The sequence below is a fragment of the Conger conger genome, chromosome 4 (assembly GCF_963514075.1).
Source record: "Conger conger chromosome 4, fConCon1.1, whole genome shotgun sequence".
Lineage (NCBI taxonomy): Eukaryota > Metazoa > Chordata > Actinopteri > Anguilliformes > Congridae > Conger > Conger conger.
Window position 1 is genome coordinate 49,153,965 of NC_083763.1, and position 17,450 is coordinate 49,171,414.

Consider the following 17,450-nt stretch of genomic DNA (forward strand, 5'->3'; position numbering starts at 1 on the left):
ATATACATCGCTAACTCGGTTAGGACGATTCTATTGTTGATGGTCCGGACGTTAGGTTTCCTAAAGGGATCTCACAATTTAGACGGGCTTTTCGTTGAACAGCCCTAGGTTTAAGGTTTAGGACGACAACATGTACGTTGCCTATATAAACCACATGGAATTTCACTCACACAGCAGGAAATGAACTCACTTTTTGTAAGCGATTATCTATTACCTGTAAAAGTAACTGTTTGTCATCAACTTGGATGAATAAGTTCCTATCTTTTTAATTGCTATCTATTATCCTGATTTTATTTATCACAATTCTTGCCTCAATTACTGAAATATGTAATTGTATTTTTTATTTTTCCAGCATTACTTGCCAATAATGTTACACACAGAGAGATATTTAGGAATTATGTTTTTTATTTTTTATAGATAGATAGTTGTATATTTTTTATGTGAGTCACCACTGCTATTGTATCAGTTATGTATGCTGACTTCAAAATAGCATGATAAAATCCAACATGAGGCATTCATTATCAGAATTACAGGAGGTATTTCAAAGTAAAGGTAAGAGGGATCCAATGTGCTAACTGAAATTTGAGGCCCTAATAAATTCAAGTATAGGATGGTGAGAGTATCCCATATTATGCAGTAGTTCTTTGCGTAATGATTGAATAGGAAAAGCAATTCAATAGTTACTAAAATCTCCATGGATGACTCACATCACACATTGTCTAATACATATACAGACATTGTATTTAGAAATTAACATTAAATAAGAAATGCCTTCAATCACTAAACAGTAAAACTTAACACATGAGAGTGGGCAAGGGAAGCTAGTCGTTCATAGAACACAGTACACTCAGTAGCAATCACACACTAGTAGCAAAAAGGATTATCTTATTCTCGTCTTACTCTTGTGTTCTCTGGTCTTCTGGGAACACATGCCAAAATGTTTTATAACAATTTGCAGTTAAGCAGGAAGAATATAGACATATGGTCACAAACAATTCAGCCCATCCCCTGAATATTTACCTACAAGTTAGTGTGTGTAGTGCTCCTCATTTTCCTAACATTGCCTCATGCCTGGACTTGAACATCCCTAGGGTCTCAACCACTACTATGTGACCTGACAAGCTATTCCACATATTGATAACTCTCCTGAAATTTTCAGAATGTACATATTTGCTAATATATGCCCTTGCTCTATTGAGAGAACCCCATCTGAAAAATCTAGTGCAGTTCACTTTGCTAATCCCTTTTTCAACCTCAATCCAATCCCCCCTAGTCTCCCTTTACTAAATTTGAAGAGATTAAGTACCTTAAGTCTTTCCTCGTAGAGCTTTGACATTTCATACAAGGAACCAATATACTGTAGTTGCCTTCTTTGACCTTTTTCAGAACTTCTATGTATTTCTATGTATCGCCCCCGTCTGCACACAATATTCAGTGTTACCTTGTTTTTCTATATATCCCAGCCTTCTTGCCTTTTTTATGTTACAGCAAATGCCAATATCCTAATTGGCTCTGATAAACCACTACTTCCAAATCTTTTTTTTTTTATTGAAGATATTCTAACTGTTCCTCCAAAGAAATTCCCCATATACTTTCAAAAAGCATTTTGGCTACTCTTGAATATCAGATTATTGCACCTTATTTCTCATTTTTACATTTCTTAAAAGGCCTTTACATAGCTCATCTGTACTGACACTACACCTCCTTCACTCTCTGGGAATGACAGGAGAGATTATAAGTGGATCTGTATTTTGATCTTCAGTAATGACACCTGTATTAAAGTAGGGGTGCACGTTCTCTTTAAAGCCGCAAGCAGTGAATGTGTAGATATGCAACTTTGCCTCAACATTATAAAAGGAAACACATCCCCCCTCATAATCCACATACACCCCAATTCTTTTAGGCTTCACATTCATGGTGAGTTGGACCGGAGGATCAGTGTAAGCATAGTACTCGCTTCCGTTTACCAGCCACAAAGTCCAAAATCCGTTCTCAGGACTGCGTACAATGGAGCCCTTCCTATCCACTGACTTTGCAGCTACTCCTACATTCCATTCGATTTTCTCCCCGACCTCTAGCTCCCAGTAGTGCCTTCCGGAACTTAAATTCTGCTCTCCCAGTGCCGCAACAATCAGGTCAAATCTCTCGGGGTTATCGGGGACATCTTGTTTCGCGTTTTTAAGGCACAGGCTTTTCTTGTCACTTGAAATTACGAGACATGGATGGGCAGTGTCAGGATCCAGAGTCACATCATCTGGTAACAATAAAGGGGGGAAATTGTCAATCATAATGATGATTTATCTTACAAAATTAATATTTACAAATAAATATCTATTTATTTAATCTCGATTAGATATTTTTCAGCAAATGTTGTGCTTCTGAGAATGCATTAGGTAATACATTAAATAATGCCAGAAATGAGCTTTTTAATTGTTATAGTCCTCTGACTTTAAATTATATAATATTGGAAACCATCTTCCTCACACATGACAATTCCAGCTCCTCACCGCCACAACAAAAAAGGAAAGAATATGAACACACATATTTACACACCTGCATATTGCTGTATTTTCTCAAGGTCTGCAATGAAAAAACAGATATGATCAAACACATTTCCAAGAACACAGAGCAAAGCAAAAAGTTATTAAAATGAATGCAAACAGACCCATTACTAAAATAAAAATAATACTATTGCCTTGGAATTAATTATGAACACACATTTCCTAACAAAGATAATGAGTAGGTTCACCATTTTTCTGAACCACAAGACAGGGATTTAATATTGCATTTCAAATAATATGTGTGTGGGATTCCCCTAAGCACTGACAATTAGTGGTTAGTTGTGACGCTCATTGAAGCGTTTGCCTAACACATGGAGAGGGAAAAAAATATGTATGCGCTGATTGGTTGAGAAGGACAAAACCACCTTGGTCTTGTAATATAGATGCAATCCAGTAAGGAAAACATTTCACCCAAGACTATAAGGGTCTTTTTTTCTGCAGAAAGAGTACACCTCCTGACTGATTCTATACCATACAAAAAATATATTGTTTACAGCAATCATTTTTTATACACTCTAGGGTCTGTGCAAATGTGCGCATGCCAGTTTCAAGGACAACCATCTCATCCTATAAGAAAGTAAAACTCATTCTCCCATTTGCCATATTTCTTGCTATAGGCCTGCAGGATTGCGAACGTCCTGGCCTGTGAGATATTTGTATCTGACTCATGGTTACTCATAAGTAACTTCCCATCACAGATACTCCCCTTTCATATAAAAGATATACATATACAAGCAATACAGATCAGGAAAGAACACGTCATTATGCATACAGTATAATATATATATAAGAATAACAATATGAAGAAACACATGCTCAGTCACAAAACACCAATAGATAAAAAAAGAGAGACCAATGACAAGTGGAATAGTCTGTGAGCAGTGTGTGCTAACATCTCACTGGTGATACTGAGTAACCACAAATGACAAGCATTTCTCAATAGATTATAATAAATGGCATGGCATTCCTATGCAAAACAGGTTGGGCAGAAGTAGACTACGTGACACAGACTGAAATCATCAAGTCTACTTACACCATGTGTATGGTCACAGGCGAGTCAAGACATGTTTGACATTTTATTTGTTTCGTGAGAAAAACTTTAAAAGTAGTTCTTGCTGACACTGTGTACCTTGCTTCAGTAAATTATTGTTGAGGTGCAGATGGCATCAAGAACTGCCTGTTGGACTTAAATGTGGCTGTATCCATTCTGGTTAATGGTTACATGTTGAAAGCATACCAGAAACCCCCAGCCCTCAAAGGCTAAATGCCAAGTGCAGTCCATTTAACCTAGAATTCCCACACTTGCAAGTGGCATTTGGCCAAGCAATTTCCCCAAAGTTGATAAAGACATGGGAGTTGTTAAAAAGGTATTTAAACATTGTTAAAGCAGACAGTTGCTTGACACAGCGCTTTAATATAGGTATAATGCTGTGCCATACCATTCCCAGTATTTCAATTTCTACTCCAGATTTGTGGACCTGGAGATAGACATCTCGCCAAATATTGCTTGCTGGCACACCTCAGGGGGTTGTTTACATAATATAACATAATGACAAGAACAGGCCAACCAGCCCAGAAATGCTCACTTTTCCTACCCCTAGAGTGTACCTACTGCTTAGTTTGCCTAAAAGCTAAATAGTACAGTATCTAGCACCTTATCAAGTGTGGTCTTGAAAACCCCCAGTGTTTCTACCTCAATTACATGTCCTAGCTAGCTATTCCACACTCTAAAAATTATAGGTTCAAAAAAGAAACCTAGAGGTTCCTTAATGAACCTTAAAGTTAATTTCAGAACCCTTCCTCTGTCACCAGTTCATATTTGAACCTTTGTAAGTTTCAAAATGATCCCATCTTTAAAAAGGATTCTCCTAAGCATCCTAGGGTTGCTTGAAGAACTTCTTATATTAAGTTTTTATTTCTGGGATGGACTATAGTAATTGTCATGGACTATAGATTTATTGATATATACTCATATTTGTTTTATATATTCAAAGCAATATTTTAATGTTCATCTGTAGTTCACCTTGTTAATCTCTTTATTTCCCCAATCAAATCAATCCCTACACTGTTTGATAAAGATTATTTTTGGCACAGCTCATGTTAATCATTAAAGTGGCCTCATCGAAAATAAATATAAATACATGAAATGTGCAATAAAGCTGAAAAACAAAAAAAGTTAATACCAAACACTGGCTCAGAATGGTAAATAGCTATTGCCGTGTGTCAAAATATTCAGAGGCTGCATAGAAACTGCAACCATGATGTTATCCATATTTCTTTCAAGCAACGCACAAATTCTTCCCACATATTAAAAAACAACGATTTCCCAACACTGAAAATATGCTGCTGCCAAATGTATGTGGATCTAATAACAACACTGAATATATTTTAGTCAATCAACACGAAGAGGCAATTTACAATTTACAAGTGGCAATGCATAGTTTCGTAGTTGGGGCAGCCTGTAGCTTTGTGGCTAAGGTACATGACTGGGATCAGCACAGCTGTTGGGCCCTTGAGCAAGGCCCTTAACCTCCCCGGGTGTTGCACTGTGGCTGCCCACTGCTCCCAAATAACTAGGGGTCAAATGCAGGGAACATGCAGGTGATAAAACTGCTTTGGAAAAAACGGTGACCCTAAAAATGAGTTCATTTCGGGTATAATGCAATACTCTTAGCAAACCTAGTCGTTTCTACAATTTACCTTTTGCGGAAAACCTCTTCTCTTCTTCCGTGATTAACTCCACAAGTTGCGACAACATTTTCCGTACAGTTCCCAGGCATGGATCAGCATACAAAGGGATATTAGACGGAATCTTCATATGTGAAAGTGTGCTCAGCGTTGGGAAAATCTACAACGGGAAAGGCATAATAAATGTCCGCAAATTGCAGATTTTTACCCATTTGTGAAACAGCGTGATTGATGCTTTCTAACCCGCAGGATATGGATGTAATCCTCAGAGTAAGAGAGCTCCTTCAGCTCCGTCTTTCGTCTCGTAAGTTCGGCAATTTCCCGTTCCAGCTTCTCGATAAAGTCTTTCTCCCATTTCTCGGCAGCTTCTTGCTTTTCATTTATAAGCTCAACGAGCTCGGACGGGCTTCTCTCAATCGTGTGCATCAGAGCAGTGAAGACTTGCACGGTGTCCTCAATTTCTTTCTCCGAGTTGCCCTAATGAGACAACAACTAAAGTCTGTCGGTGAACATCAGCAAAACACAAACGTATACAGTGGATAGCAATGGGTATAGGCTACCACGTACCAGTGTGTCGTACGGTAGTGTGTCGTAAAAAACGTGTTCAAAGATAACAATGTTTCGATATCGAAAAAAACAATAGGGTCTCCAAAATTAAGTAGCCTTTACGCAACATTGTAATGTGAGATAACGGCACCTGTCACAACTCACTTTGCTGAGCTCCGATGACTGCTTTACCTCTTCCATCGTTTTAATTCTCTCCTGGATCATCTGGTTTATCTCATCTTCGACTTTTCCAAACTGAATCTGTGAAAAGCCCCGAGGCATTTGTTTTAGTGAATTCGTTTTCGAGTCAAGAAGCAACATTTAGAAATTAAAATTCCTCTCTTTAACTGTCTTATTCACCCAGTAACTAAGAGAATAGCTTGTAAAAGTATGCAGACCTTTTTGAATAAGTATTAGTTAGTAACAACACAATTATTATTACAATTAATTCCAACAGATGATCATTTAATGAGTTTCTATCTTTTTTTCTATTAGTTACTCTTTTTTCCTTTAGTTACTCTGTAAAGCGTATTTGTGACAGTCCTCTGTGAAAAGAAAATTGAATTGAAAATGATAGATACTCTATGTAGATAGCATGGTGCTAAGGCAAGCTTTAGAATGCTTGAGCCCCAATAGCACATATAGGCTAGTCATTTATTTGTAGAGTAGGCCTATTAACAAAGCAATGTTACAATGTTATGTTTCATTTGTTGTGCATAGCAAACACAGGAAAAAAAACTATTAGAAAGATCATATATAAACATATTTAAGCTACGTTATATTTGATTATGATAAAATAAAATAAAACATTTTATTGCAATCAAGGTATGTCATGAAGCGAGGCAAGGACCAAATTTGTCAGATGAATTTTACCCTTTTTTCTTCACATGCTCTCTCTACAAGTATGGTGTTGTGTCCCCTGTGGTCTTTCTCTGCGCACAATGCACAAATGCAAGTCTGGTCAGACAGACAGTATACTTCCAGAACTCTCTCGTGCTGTTTGCACATGCGGCCTTCCATGTTCACAGGATCGGACAGCGTGTGTTTATTGAATCTGTGTAAGCTGATATGTTCACCGCAGTAAGACGTCAGACACGTTAGGCAGGATTTCACCGCCTTGAGCTCGGTACAGATATCGCAAAGCACTGCCACTATGGCGGGGACCGGCGCTGTCGCAGATGTTTTAGCATTCTCGTCAGCTGAGCTCTTGAACTGCTCAACTATTTCTGCAAAGCTTTTGTTTACGCAGAGGTTAGGTCTTGCTTCAAAAGTCTCCTTGCACAACGGGCACTGTGGCAGATCACAGCTGTCCCAGTATCCACCGATACATGTCATGCAGAAGTTGTGTCCACAGGGTGTGGAGACGGGGTCGTTGTATACATCTAGACATATAGAACACCGAAATTGATCTTCAGACACAAGGATGTTGGGCGATGCCATTTCTGCGGAAACATATTAGAAGTAAAATGTGCGTGAAGAAAATAATGAACATGGGCCTATTGCAAGTTTGCAACATAAAAATATGACTTTAATTTGGTCAAAGCACAAAATATTCATTTTTAACACAGTGGGCCACATTTTCACAGTCCAGGCACAGCTGTCAAATTGCAGTAACATTACGGTGACGAATTAAGGTGTGTTAATTCAAGTTCAAAGTCAATTTCAGGGAATCAACACACAAAAACAGCTGTATCTATAAAACGGTAAAACGCATACAAATAAACATACTACAGAATAAAAGCTGACTGTCTTTACTTTTGTCTACTGTTCGTAGCTATATTAATCTCGAATCCAAAGGCTATCTAGAGGATCTTTCACTACCGTTCCCATGCCCTTTTGAGGGCACTGTAACACATGATTATAGAACATTTAAGCTACTTCAGACGACCCCCTCTATCTCCCTCAATGATAATCAGAAACTATATGACCACTTCTCTGCCCCATACCTTCAATGTTCATATGTCCGTATTGAACACCACAACGCAAAACAACAGAGTTAATACTCTACTGCTAAAGTTTAAATGTGGTCTGGGTTTATTGTGGCATTATTCCACCGAGTTACCAGTGATTTATTTGACTCGTTTACACAAATGTGTTCTTCTGTTACAAGCTCGTCATCTTCCTATCGTTTCATATGTAAATATATAAAACCACAAACCACCTATACAAATGAAGAGATCTATTTATGTAGAAACTCACACAACAAAAACACTGTCGTACATCATGAAGCTTACTTTTCTCACGTACTCCTGTATGTCCGCTCAAAGCATTATCCGCGGCTGCCAAGTAGGCAACATAACCTAGTTGCCCAATTCCCTTGTTCTACAGTTTCTCTTCCGTGAATTGAGGTACAATAGCTGCCACTCCACAAATGCAATCCCCAATTTACACAAATAAAGTAATGCTTTTTAAAATTGGGCAATTTACTTACATGTGCTCTTATGTGCTTCCTTTAAAAAAATTCCACAGCTGGCAAGTAAATTAACTAGTTCGCTAATGCAATTTCGTTTGACTTCAGTGAAGTGAGTTGAAGTAGATGCCACTCCCCAGTGCACGGGCGTCTCCTCTTATTACAGTTTAACCATTTAAAACCTTTTTAATGCTGAAAAGTTTTTATTAGTGAATCCGAGCCAATACTTGCACCATATCTTGGCCCCAGCAGGAATTCAATGTACTTTAGGCTACATAATAGGGTTATACGTATATACAGTAACATTAAGTGACAATCAATAAAACAAAATGCATAAAAGGAACAAGAAATTAAATTTATTCGGAAAAGTGTGTACGTGTGTAACATAATATAAGGTAGGCACTTGTTTTTTCCTTTGCAATATATTTCAGTGATCTTCACAACATATTGCCTTCATCAGGATACAGTGAGCTAGAAGGCCAAGACTTCGTTCAACATTTACATAATTTGCAACTGATTAACGAAACAGAAGTATGGATTGACAAAGCTGTTTATTTTCTCACGTGACACACTGCAAATAATAAGAAAACAAAAACAAACTGCTTACAATAGGTGACAACATTTGAGATCCACTAGTATCAGCTCAAACAAAAAATATCAGTGATGATGTTTAAACACTGGGGGAGGGAATACTTGTTTACAAGTTCTTTTCATCTAGACTAGAAAGAGCAAAATGTCAAGTCAAAAGGTTTGTAAATATGAAATGTCATTGTTTCTGTTCTTTCAGTTATTCTCACAAATAAATATTCATCTCTGTTTAAACAATCTTTTTTTTATTTCACCCCAAGATGAAAGTATTGTGGACTAGAGAAATCTGTATCTAAGGGTTGTGAAACAAGGGAAGAAATAAAATATTCTGGCAACGGAGACACATAGTTTTAATTTTAAATGCAATATGTACTGTAAGTGAATTTGATGGTAAAACTCTATTTCAGAATGAAAAAAAATAAAATAAGCAGAGCTAAACCTTGTATGCAAAACCTTATGTCTAAATAATATAGCTTGATGAAGAGTTTTTGAATGATGAGCGTCTCTTCGCTTATACCACCCGCAGTCATGTTTGTGTTTCCCAGGACTTTGTACGTGGTGTTATACTCCATTAAATTAAGCCTTCACTTACTATTTTATCATATTTTCAACACTTTGTTACATTAGCATTTTTATGTTATGCAGGCATACATCAATAAGAATGCTCAGCAACCTCGATTAAGGCCAGAGGTGGACAATCCTGATTCAGAAAGTAAAAGTCCCTCCCAGTATTTTGTTCTAATCACCTGAGTTTGCTAATTTGCACAATTTTTCAGCCACAAGGTGGAACCAATGTGAGACCATAGAATCATAAGGTTCTAACTGACATTTTTGAGAAAAATTTCATAAATATCATGATCACCAGTCAGCCCAGGTTGGCTCATGTCACCCCGCTTCTCATTGGCCTCCGCTGGCTTCCTATTGCCGCATGCATCCGTTTCAAGGCCCTAGTGTTGGCATTTCAGGCTGCTAAGGGGACTGCCCCACCTTACATACAATCCTTGATCACTCCCTACTCCCCAGCTAGACCACTCCGGTCTGCCAGCTCTGGTCGCCTTATGGTTCCCTCTCTACATGCACCTGGCGGTCAAGCTGCACGTTCACGCCTGTTTTCCGTTCTGGTTCCTCAGTGGTGGAATGACTTGCCTACCACTGTCAGGACAGCAGAATCCCTCCCCCTATTTCGATGCAGACTCAAAACCCACCTTTTCAAACTCTACCTTAGTCCTCCCTCCTGATTTCCCCCGCCCCTCCTTTCTGATATCCCTATCCTTGTCTAATAAAAAAAAAAAAAAAAGAAATTTGCACTTATGATTATGACTATGTTTAGAACAGCATTCCAGGTGTATTTTCCTCGTTCTGGATGTGATGCTTTGACTTATGGTAGAACCTATGCACTTGTAAGTCGCTTTGGATTAAAAGCGTCTGCCAAATGACAAAAATGTAAAATGTAAATGTAATAAATATGTTGTTTATAGGGCACTAAATTTACTGCAAGTGTGGAGTTTTAAAAGTATGAAGAAATGCTAAATTTAAAAGGTTATATCTACTTGGATCTCAAAACCAGTCAGAACGCAGATAGAACCCTTCAAGGCCACAAATGACTGAAATCTCCTGGCTGATGGATGGATGAAACACATGGCAGGACCTTTATATCTGTCCCGAGAACTTTCCACCTCTGATTAAAGCAAACAATATTGCCATATATTTGAGGCTGTTTTGCATCCTTACAGATTCATACATTATTTCCATCACAAAACCAATGTGGGAAGCCAAGTTACTGTACTGAAGAAATACAAAAACATGAAAGCCCAAAACTTAACCCCATAACATTTGAAAAGAAAGGGTATTACACTCAGTGAACACTTTATTAGGCAGACCTGCACACCAGCTTGTTAATGCAAATACTTAATCAGCCAATCATGTGGCAGCAACTAAATGCATAAAAGCATGCAGATGTGGTCAAGAGGTTCAACTTTTTTTCAGACCAATCAGAATGGGGAAGAAACGTGATCCAAGTGACTTTGACCGTGGAATTATTGTTGGTGCCAGACAGGGTGGTTTGAGTATCTCAGAAACTGCTGATCTGGGATTTTTATAGACAACAGTCTCTAGAGTTTGCAGAGAATGGTGCGAAAAACAAAAAACATCCAGTGAGCAGCAGTTTTGTGGCAGAAACATGTTGTTAATGTTGTCATTACAACAGTGGTATGCAGAAGAGCATCTTTGAACACACAACGCATCAAACCTCTAAGTGGATAGGCTACAGCAGTGGAAGACTTATTAAGTCGAATAAATACCAAATAAAGTGCTCACTGAGTGTATATTTGCCACTTAATGCTAATGAAAGTGAGTTTTAGTTTCACCAGTGATCCATTATTAAAACCCAATATTTTAGCTTAGCAGAAATCGTAATGCAGGTCAGAAAATAAACCCACAGCAAGGGTTTACATTGACTACCAGGCCAAACAACATTACTTGTGTGGAGCAGGTTTACCAAAAAAAGCAGCGTGTTATAGAGATAATAAATAAAAACAGCTACAGTACTATATTATTTTGCAAGATAGTACTAAAAAGGTCACTCTCTCCTCCATGCTTCTCTCACATTTTGTAAAAAAATGAAATAAAAGGTTAGTTAAATTTCAAATGAAAACTGTTGCAAAATAAAATTGGGAAAACCTCTCTCCCAACTCCCAATACTCATGAAAGATTGCAGTATCAGTATCTACAAGCTGTCACTGACCAACCCTGGTCCTACCATGCCATCTCTCTCTTTTAACATCAGAAAATAATACATGTGCTTACTTGGAGGAACTTGCTGGAAAAATTTGTGTGCATGACTATGTGTTCAATTTATAAGGCCATTGAAGACATAATCCATTGTTGACCTGTGGCTCTGAAGAACAAGGATTATTAGCCCACAATTGTTGTAGCCACAGGGCAAAACTGAACTAGGCTTCCTGGTGTTGAGATGTACTGATTTAAAGAGGCCCTGCTAAATGCCCTCCAGGACCTGGGCTGAGGTCCCCTTGGGGTAAGGTGCAGGTCTACAGTTAGTTTAAGCTCTCCACATAGTTGGCGGGAAGCATGCCGGTCTTTCCTGTCCTCTGCACCGTTCCGAACATCCAGCCCTCATCGATGGGCTGCGCGTTGATGATGACGTCACCGTCCCGGAAGGACACCTCATCATGGTCCTGTGCCGCGTAGTCATACAGCGCCCGGTATGTTCTTTCCTGTGGGGAGGAGATTGGAGCACAGCGATGGGTCAATGAAATATACCCAGATTCTACAGACCAAGGAACAGCAACTCGAGGGCTGAGAAGGACTCAAAAGACAGAAAATGTATCAGCCCTAATGCTAACATCAGCCTGCTATCTAGGCTGGTATGCAGAAAATCTGGGAGTAAATCTCCTTCTCCTTATCTTATCTTCTGGTGTTTTTGCCATGGTACAAATTGAGCACAGATACCATTGCTTTAAGCTGTGTGTTAACATCGATTTACTTCAAGGCTTAGAAATGGAAAGGAAAGAGTTAAAAGCAGTGGGACTCACCACGGTGGCGGAATGAGGGGGGGACTGCACAGATCTTCCAGACGACATGCTGGTCTGGTGCATGTAGCCATACCCCGGCTGGTGCACACCCTGGTGGTATGCTCCAGGCAGCACGGGGGCTGGCGTCCAAATGAAGTCATCCAAACAAAGGAAAAACAAGCAGCTTAGTCATTTAGACATGGTTGACAGATGAGGATGGTTTACTTCTTCAACACATCCTGTGGGAATGGTACACCTGGAGGAGCATGTCAGTCAAGGTGCAGGTTAGGTCATTAGAAACCACAGCAGCAGAACAACAGGCAAGAGAAAGGCACGTAAATCCTGTGAACAAAACGTGAGTGACAAGTTCAATTTCAGGCAGGAAAGAATGTAGTCAAAAACAGAAACATTCAATCGGTTCGTGAGCACCCTTCAAATCACTGGGAAGACCGTGAAGCTGCTTGTGATTGGATGAGCCATTGGGAAAGGCACATTGTGAAGAGAAACTGGGAGAGAGAGAGCCTAGCTTCCAAGAGACATGTTCACGAAAGGATGTTGGTATTATATGAGTTTACAAGAGTATCGGCAAGCATTTGTAACAAGGATATTTAGAGAGAATGTGTTGTGTTTTTGTGAAAGATAAACATAGGCATAATGTGACCGTTGAGTTAGTAAATGCAGTAACTCCCATGATATGTGCACATGCCTCTACTGTTGTGTGTTACTGCGTGTGTGATTATGAATCTGTGTGAGTTAAAGTTACAGTACAGTGTGTCCTTAAAGGCATACTACGCAGGATTTTCACATTGAAAATATTATGAGGGTGACAGAAGGGAAGAGCAATCGTCTGTCATTTCGATCCCCTGCCCTAGGTGTGCCAAAGTGTCCCTGAGCAAGACACTGCCCTCGATGAGCTAGTTGGTGCCTTGCATGGCAGCCTATTGCCGTTGGCGTGTGAATGGGTATAATGCAGCCCATTTACCATATATTTGCGAGTGACTGCTTGACTGGTATGAATCGCAATTCCAGAACCTTTGATAACTAGCTACTCACTAAACACCAGCAGGAGTAATTTCAAATAGCTAGCTAAATGGCTTGTGTGGAAAGCGACTACTAAATTAACCAGATGTTTTACGAATCATATTAGACCATGATTTTCTTAGCTCATGGCTATCACAGATATCACACGGTAGTCTCCAAATACTGTGTTACAAAGCTACCAACAACTAGCCAAAATTTCTTAGTTTTTGTTTTTGTGTGTAACCACAGGAGGGAAGCAAAGAAATAAATCCTGTATAGTATGCCATCTCTCCATTACAGCGCGCATGTGTTAGTCAGTGTTTTGGCGTTGTTGAGATCGAGCACTACCTCTGTCCTGCTGTGCAGAGCTGTTGCTGTACACAGACAGACTCTTGTCCCACAACTCAGACCCTAGGGAGCTCACTGACTGCTGGGACTGCTGGCGGCTAAGGCGGTTTGCGCGCTCTACCTCGGAAGCCACAAGGGGGCGACAAAGACAACAGACAGGGGCAGGATGGCAGAGGCGAGCGATTGGGGAAGAAAACAAATGAAAAATAAAAAGCAGTTGGGAAGGAATTATACAGAGAAAATGCTAAATAGTAAAAAAATTTAAATAAATATGGCACAAATGAAGGAACAGAAAATGAGTTTAAAAAGTAGAATAGTGGAGTTGATAATAAAGAATGATGAAGGAGTGAAAAGGATGAGGTGAGCAGTACCCGACATTTTTTGCAGACTTATAGACTGAATGTTATCCTCCACAGGGTCAAAGTCAAAGATGGAGCCTGGGTCAGTACGCCACACCTTCAGGTCTTTCGCAGCGCAGAGAAAAAGTCCTGGTTACTCACAGACATAAAGTCAATGGGAAAGATCCAATTTAAACTGGCTGTGGTAATCTTAATCAAATGTAGCTAGCTGGTACAGCAAAAGGAGAGGTTTGGGCTCTTGATACCAGCATCACTACAAGTACCACCTGTCCCCAGATTGAAACTGCATCATTGTCAAGTTTTTGGGAGTGAAAAGGGTTCCCAGGCCCTGCAGAACCTCTCAATGCCGTCGAGCGAGACTCACCCATCATGATGCCTGGTCTCGGGTCCATCATCACCACTTGCGGGTGCACCCCCTTGTACGCCGCGTCGCTGATCACCTGGTTGTTCCGCCGGACTCGCTCCAAGGTGGGGTCGTCGGCCACTGGGGTGAACCCTCGGCCCTTTGTCCGCTCAAAGTCCGCATGGTATTTCGCCTATCAGATTAAGCATTATATTACAGACGTCTTCCACCATTGCTCTACAATGTCATCCATATGGTTAAGTTAGTACGTTAAGAATAGTGAGAAATTACACAATTTGTAATACTCTGTACATGCAAAATGTCAAATCAGCATACACACCAATTCCAGTTTGGAGAATAGTCACACACACAAGCACACAACATAACCCATACACACACACAGTGAGGACACACTATGAGTAAGGGTGCATTTGGTCAGCAAAACGGCAAAAAGAGCACACTGAAACCAGAGGTGCAAAAGTTTTTATTCATAAAACAAAACAAAATATTTTTTTAAATGTTAAAATAAGTACACGTGAATAAAAGCGCTGGCAGAGTTGTTGCTGTCGCCCTCGTCCGGGCGGAGGGGAAGTGGGGTTTACCCTTTTCAGGGGAGTTAAGAGTGCTGCAGTCCCAGCCACAGTGAACTGAGTGCCGTTACTCCACCATGGCCAGTGGTGTCACGGCCAGCCTCACGCTACCATGGAGATGCTGCTCTGCGACTTCCTAACACGCCTCAACTCGGGCGTGTCCACCGCTGACAAAGCCCGGCCCTTCATCTCCAGCAACCCACGCTGGTACTTCACCTACAACGCATGGCAACACAAGGTCACAGAAAGCACCTGCTCCAGACCTCTATTCACTCCAGCTACATCAAAGTGCAATGGAGGTTGTGTGGTGCAATGTTCCAGCACTAAATTGTATGACTTGTGATATAGTAGCGACATCGCGGTGTTGAGCCAGTGGTAGCAGACTTGCCGAGCTGATGTTCTCCTGGTTCTGACGGACTCTCTCCATCTCTGGAGTAACGCCAACGGCGGTGGCTTGGCCCAGCTGTTTCTTATACTTCACCTGTGAAAACACATCAGCTTTCACAGCACAATAGGCATGTAATAATGTATTAAATCAATAGGCTCATCACAGTGACACAACCAAACAAAAAAGCTTGAATTTCACAGAACAGAATTTAAATGCTCAGATGGGATTCAGTAGGCCTCTGCAGCATCAGTGAACAAGCAAACTTTAATGAGACTTGGATTGGTTACAAAGTTACATAAAATTATTGCAATTTGTTCTTTGATGGGTTCATTTGCTCCTATTCTGGTTATTAATATACATAGATGAGCCAAAACATTATGACCACTCACAGATGATGCAAATAAAGGGCAGGCGAAAAGACCTGAGTGATTTTTGAGCTGAGTGTGGAACTGCTGATTATTAGAGACAGGAATTCAAGTCCTTAGTTTCTATCTAGTTCAGACATGGCCAGAGGTACACTAATCTACAGTAATTACTGAAACTGGAAAAACCCCTTCACTGTTTGTGCTGTTGATAGATGGCTACCATGGTAGATTATAGATATTAAAACCCCTCAACAAACCAAAACAATGAAGGAGAAGGTGCTGTTTTATTATAAACCTTTATAAATATTTGATGTATTGTTAAAGGGTAGTCAGTATCAAATAAGTTATTTATTTAGTATGCTGTGTGTACTGCTATCTGGGGAATTAAATCACTTCAAGATGAATTGACAAGAAAATGCAGGATATACGCATTTGAGCTTTTCCACCACTTAAAACAAGTTCCACTCTCTTGGATTTTTACACACTGTTAAGAGTCGGAGGCTTGGTTCTCACTGTGCTGATGTTCTCCTGGTTCCTCCGGACCCTCTCCATCTCAGGGGTGTCCTTCAGGGCAGTCCCTCTGCCCACCTCTTCCCTGTACTGCACCTGAACACAGGTCCTGCATTCACTCAACAAAGTCTTCAACAAAGGTAGCAAACATAGGGTCCTATTCCGCAGAGTTCTGATTTAAGATATCACACTCTGGAATCGACAAGTTCCATACCAAAACATGTAGGTGTCAACATTAACAGGTGTTCATTAGTTATTTCAGGTGTTAAACCTTTTGTATAATGAAAGAGCACGATTTTAATTCTGTAAAGTATAAATAAAGAGAATGTAATTCCTTAGTTTATATCCAGTTCAGCAAATAAATACCATCTGCTTCATGGAATCAATGTGGTTTGTCTCTTCACTCACATATTTATTTCCCCCACAATTTATTTGTGGAGTTACCTCAGAATTCTGCTAGGCATCTCTGAACCTGGACCCTATGGGTCTGGCAAAAACCAAAACAATGAAGGAGAAGGTGTTACTTTACACTGAGGGGGTTCAGTTTCAAATAATTCTTATTTGATAATGTGTGGATAATGCTCTCCGGGGAATGAAATCACATCAAAATGAATATAATTAAAATGCAGGATACACCTGAGACTTTACACAAGTTCCGCCAACTTGCCAATTCTTCTACCCCTGTTTCATAGCATAGCTGGCACAATGACTCTGCTTTTTACACAATGTTAACAGTCTTGGTTCTCACTGTGCTGATGTTCTCCTGGTTCTTCCGGACCCTCTCCATCTCAGGGGTGTCCTTCAAGGCAGTTCCTCTGCCCACCTCTTCCCTGTACTGTACCTAAACACAGCCAGCAGTGTTGGACAATGCCATATACAATTTGCTTGAAAAAAATATCAATTTTTTTTGAGACGATAAAATTTATTTTGAATATACAAACAAACATCCAAATTTCTGAATTTATTTTAAAGGATTTAAAAAATCTCCCATTTCTCCCATAGACCATCAGATTTTTTGATCTGGAAGTCTAGAAAATGCTGTAGATATTTCTGAAGGGAATGACAACACGACTTCTGAGGCCTATTGTTTAGTGCGGTCCTCTAATGCACAGTGCTGTTGTGAAAAGTCTACCAGGGTAGGGTTTAAAAGATCCCCTCAACAAGCCAAAACAATGAAGATGTTGCCATGCTATTATGAATTTTG

General features: G+C 39.9%; 2 protein-coding genes across 7 annotated transcripts in view; both read right to left on the reverse strand.

The window, feature by feature from the left end:
- Positions 1-387: 387 nt before the first annotated feature.
- LOC133125916 (E3 ubiquitin-protein ligase TRIM39-like) lies at positions 388-8,428 on the reverse strand. Of its 2 annotated transcripts, none has more exons than XM_061237661.1 (7): positions 8,227-8,428; positions 6,669-7,237; positions 5,961-6,056; positions 5,493-5,726; positions 5,262-5,409; positions 2,554-2,580; positions 388-2,254 (listed from the first exon to the last, which is right to left on the reverse strand). In XM_061237661.1, exons 2-7 carry the CDS (start codon positions 7,233-7,235, stop codon positions 1,707-1,709), a joined length of 1,620 nt encoding a protein of 539 aa, XP_061093645.1. In that variant the 5' UTR covers positions 7,236-7,237; positions 8,227-8,428; the 3' UTR covers positions 388-1,706. The 2 variants fall into 2 exon arrangements, with proteins under 2 accessions (XP_061093645.1, XP_061093646.1); XM_061237662.1 differs by lacking the exon at positions 8,227-8,428 and adding an exon at positions 8,030-8,217.
- A 118-nt stretch (positions 8,429-8,546) lies between these two features.
- The window catches only part of LOC133125915 (nebulette-like), a 35,085-nt gene continuing 26,181 nt past the window's right edge, over positions 8,547-17,450 (reverse strand). For 3 of the 5 annotated variants that reach the window (XM_061237660.1, XM_061237659.1, XM_061237658.1), the window contains 7 exons: positions 16,995-17,087; positions 16,250-16,342; positions 15,372-15,464; positions 15,095-15,199; positions 14,415-14,586; positions 12,345-12,463; positions 8,547-12,026 (listed from right to left, as the gene is read on the reverse strand). In XM_061237660.1, the coding sequence (XP_061093644.1) occupies positions 11,847-12,026; positions 12,345-12,463; positions 14,415-14,586; positions 15,095-15,199; positions 15,372-15,464; positions 16,250-16,342; positions 16,995-17,087 (855 nt within the window). In that variant the 3' untranslated portion in view covers positions 8,547-11,846. Of the gene's footprint in view, positions 12,027-12,344; positions 12,580-14,414; positions 14,587-14,995; positions 15,200-15,371; positions 15,465-16,249; positions 16,343-16,994; positions 17,088-17,450 lie in introns of those variants that run through there. The other 2 variants (XR_009708486.1, XR_009708487.1) reach the window with 2 other exon arrangements.

Excerpts from the sequence above, each read along its gene's own strand:
- LOC133125916 (XM_061237661.1), bottom strand. The coding sequence starts at position 7,235 with ATGGCATCGCCCAACATCCTTGTGTCTGAAGATCAATTTCGGTGTTCT. Across the intron at positions 6,057-6,668 it reads GAGCATGTGAAGAAAAAAGG|ATTCAGTTTGGAAAAGTCGA; the intron begins GTAAAATTCATC and ends GGCTTTTCACAG. Across the intron at positions 2,581-5,261 it reads GAAGAGGTTTTCCGCAAAAG|ACCTTGAGAAAATACAGCAA; the intron begins GTAAATTGTAGA and ends TTTTCATTGCAG.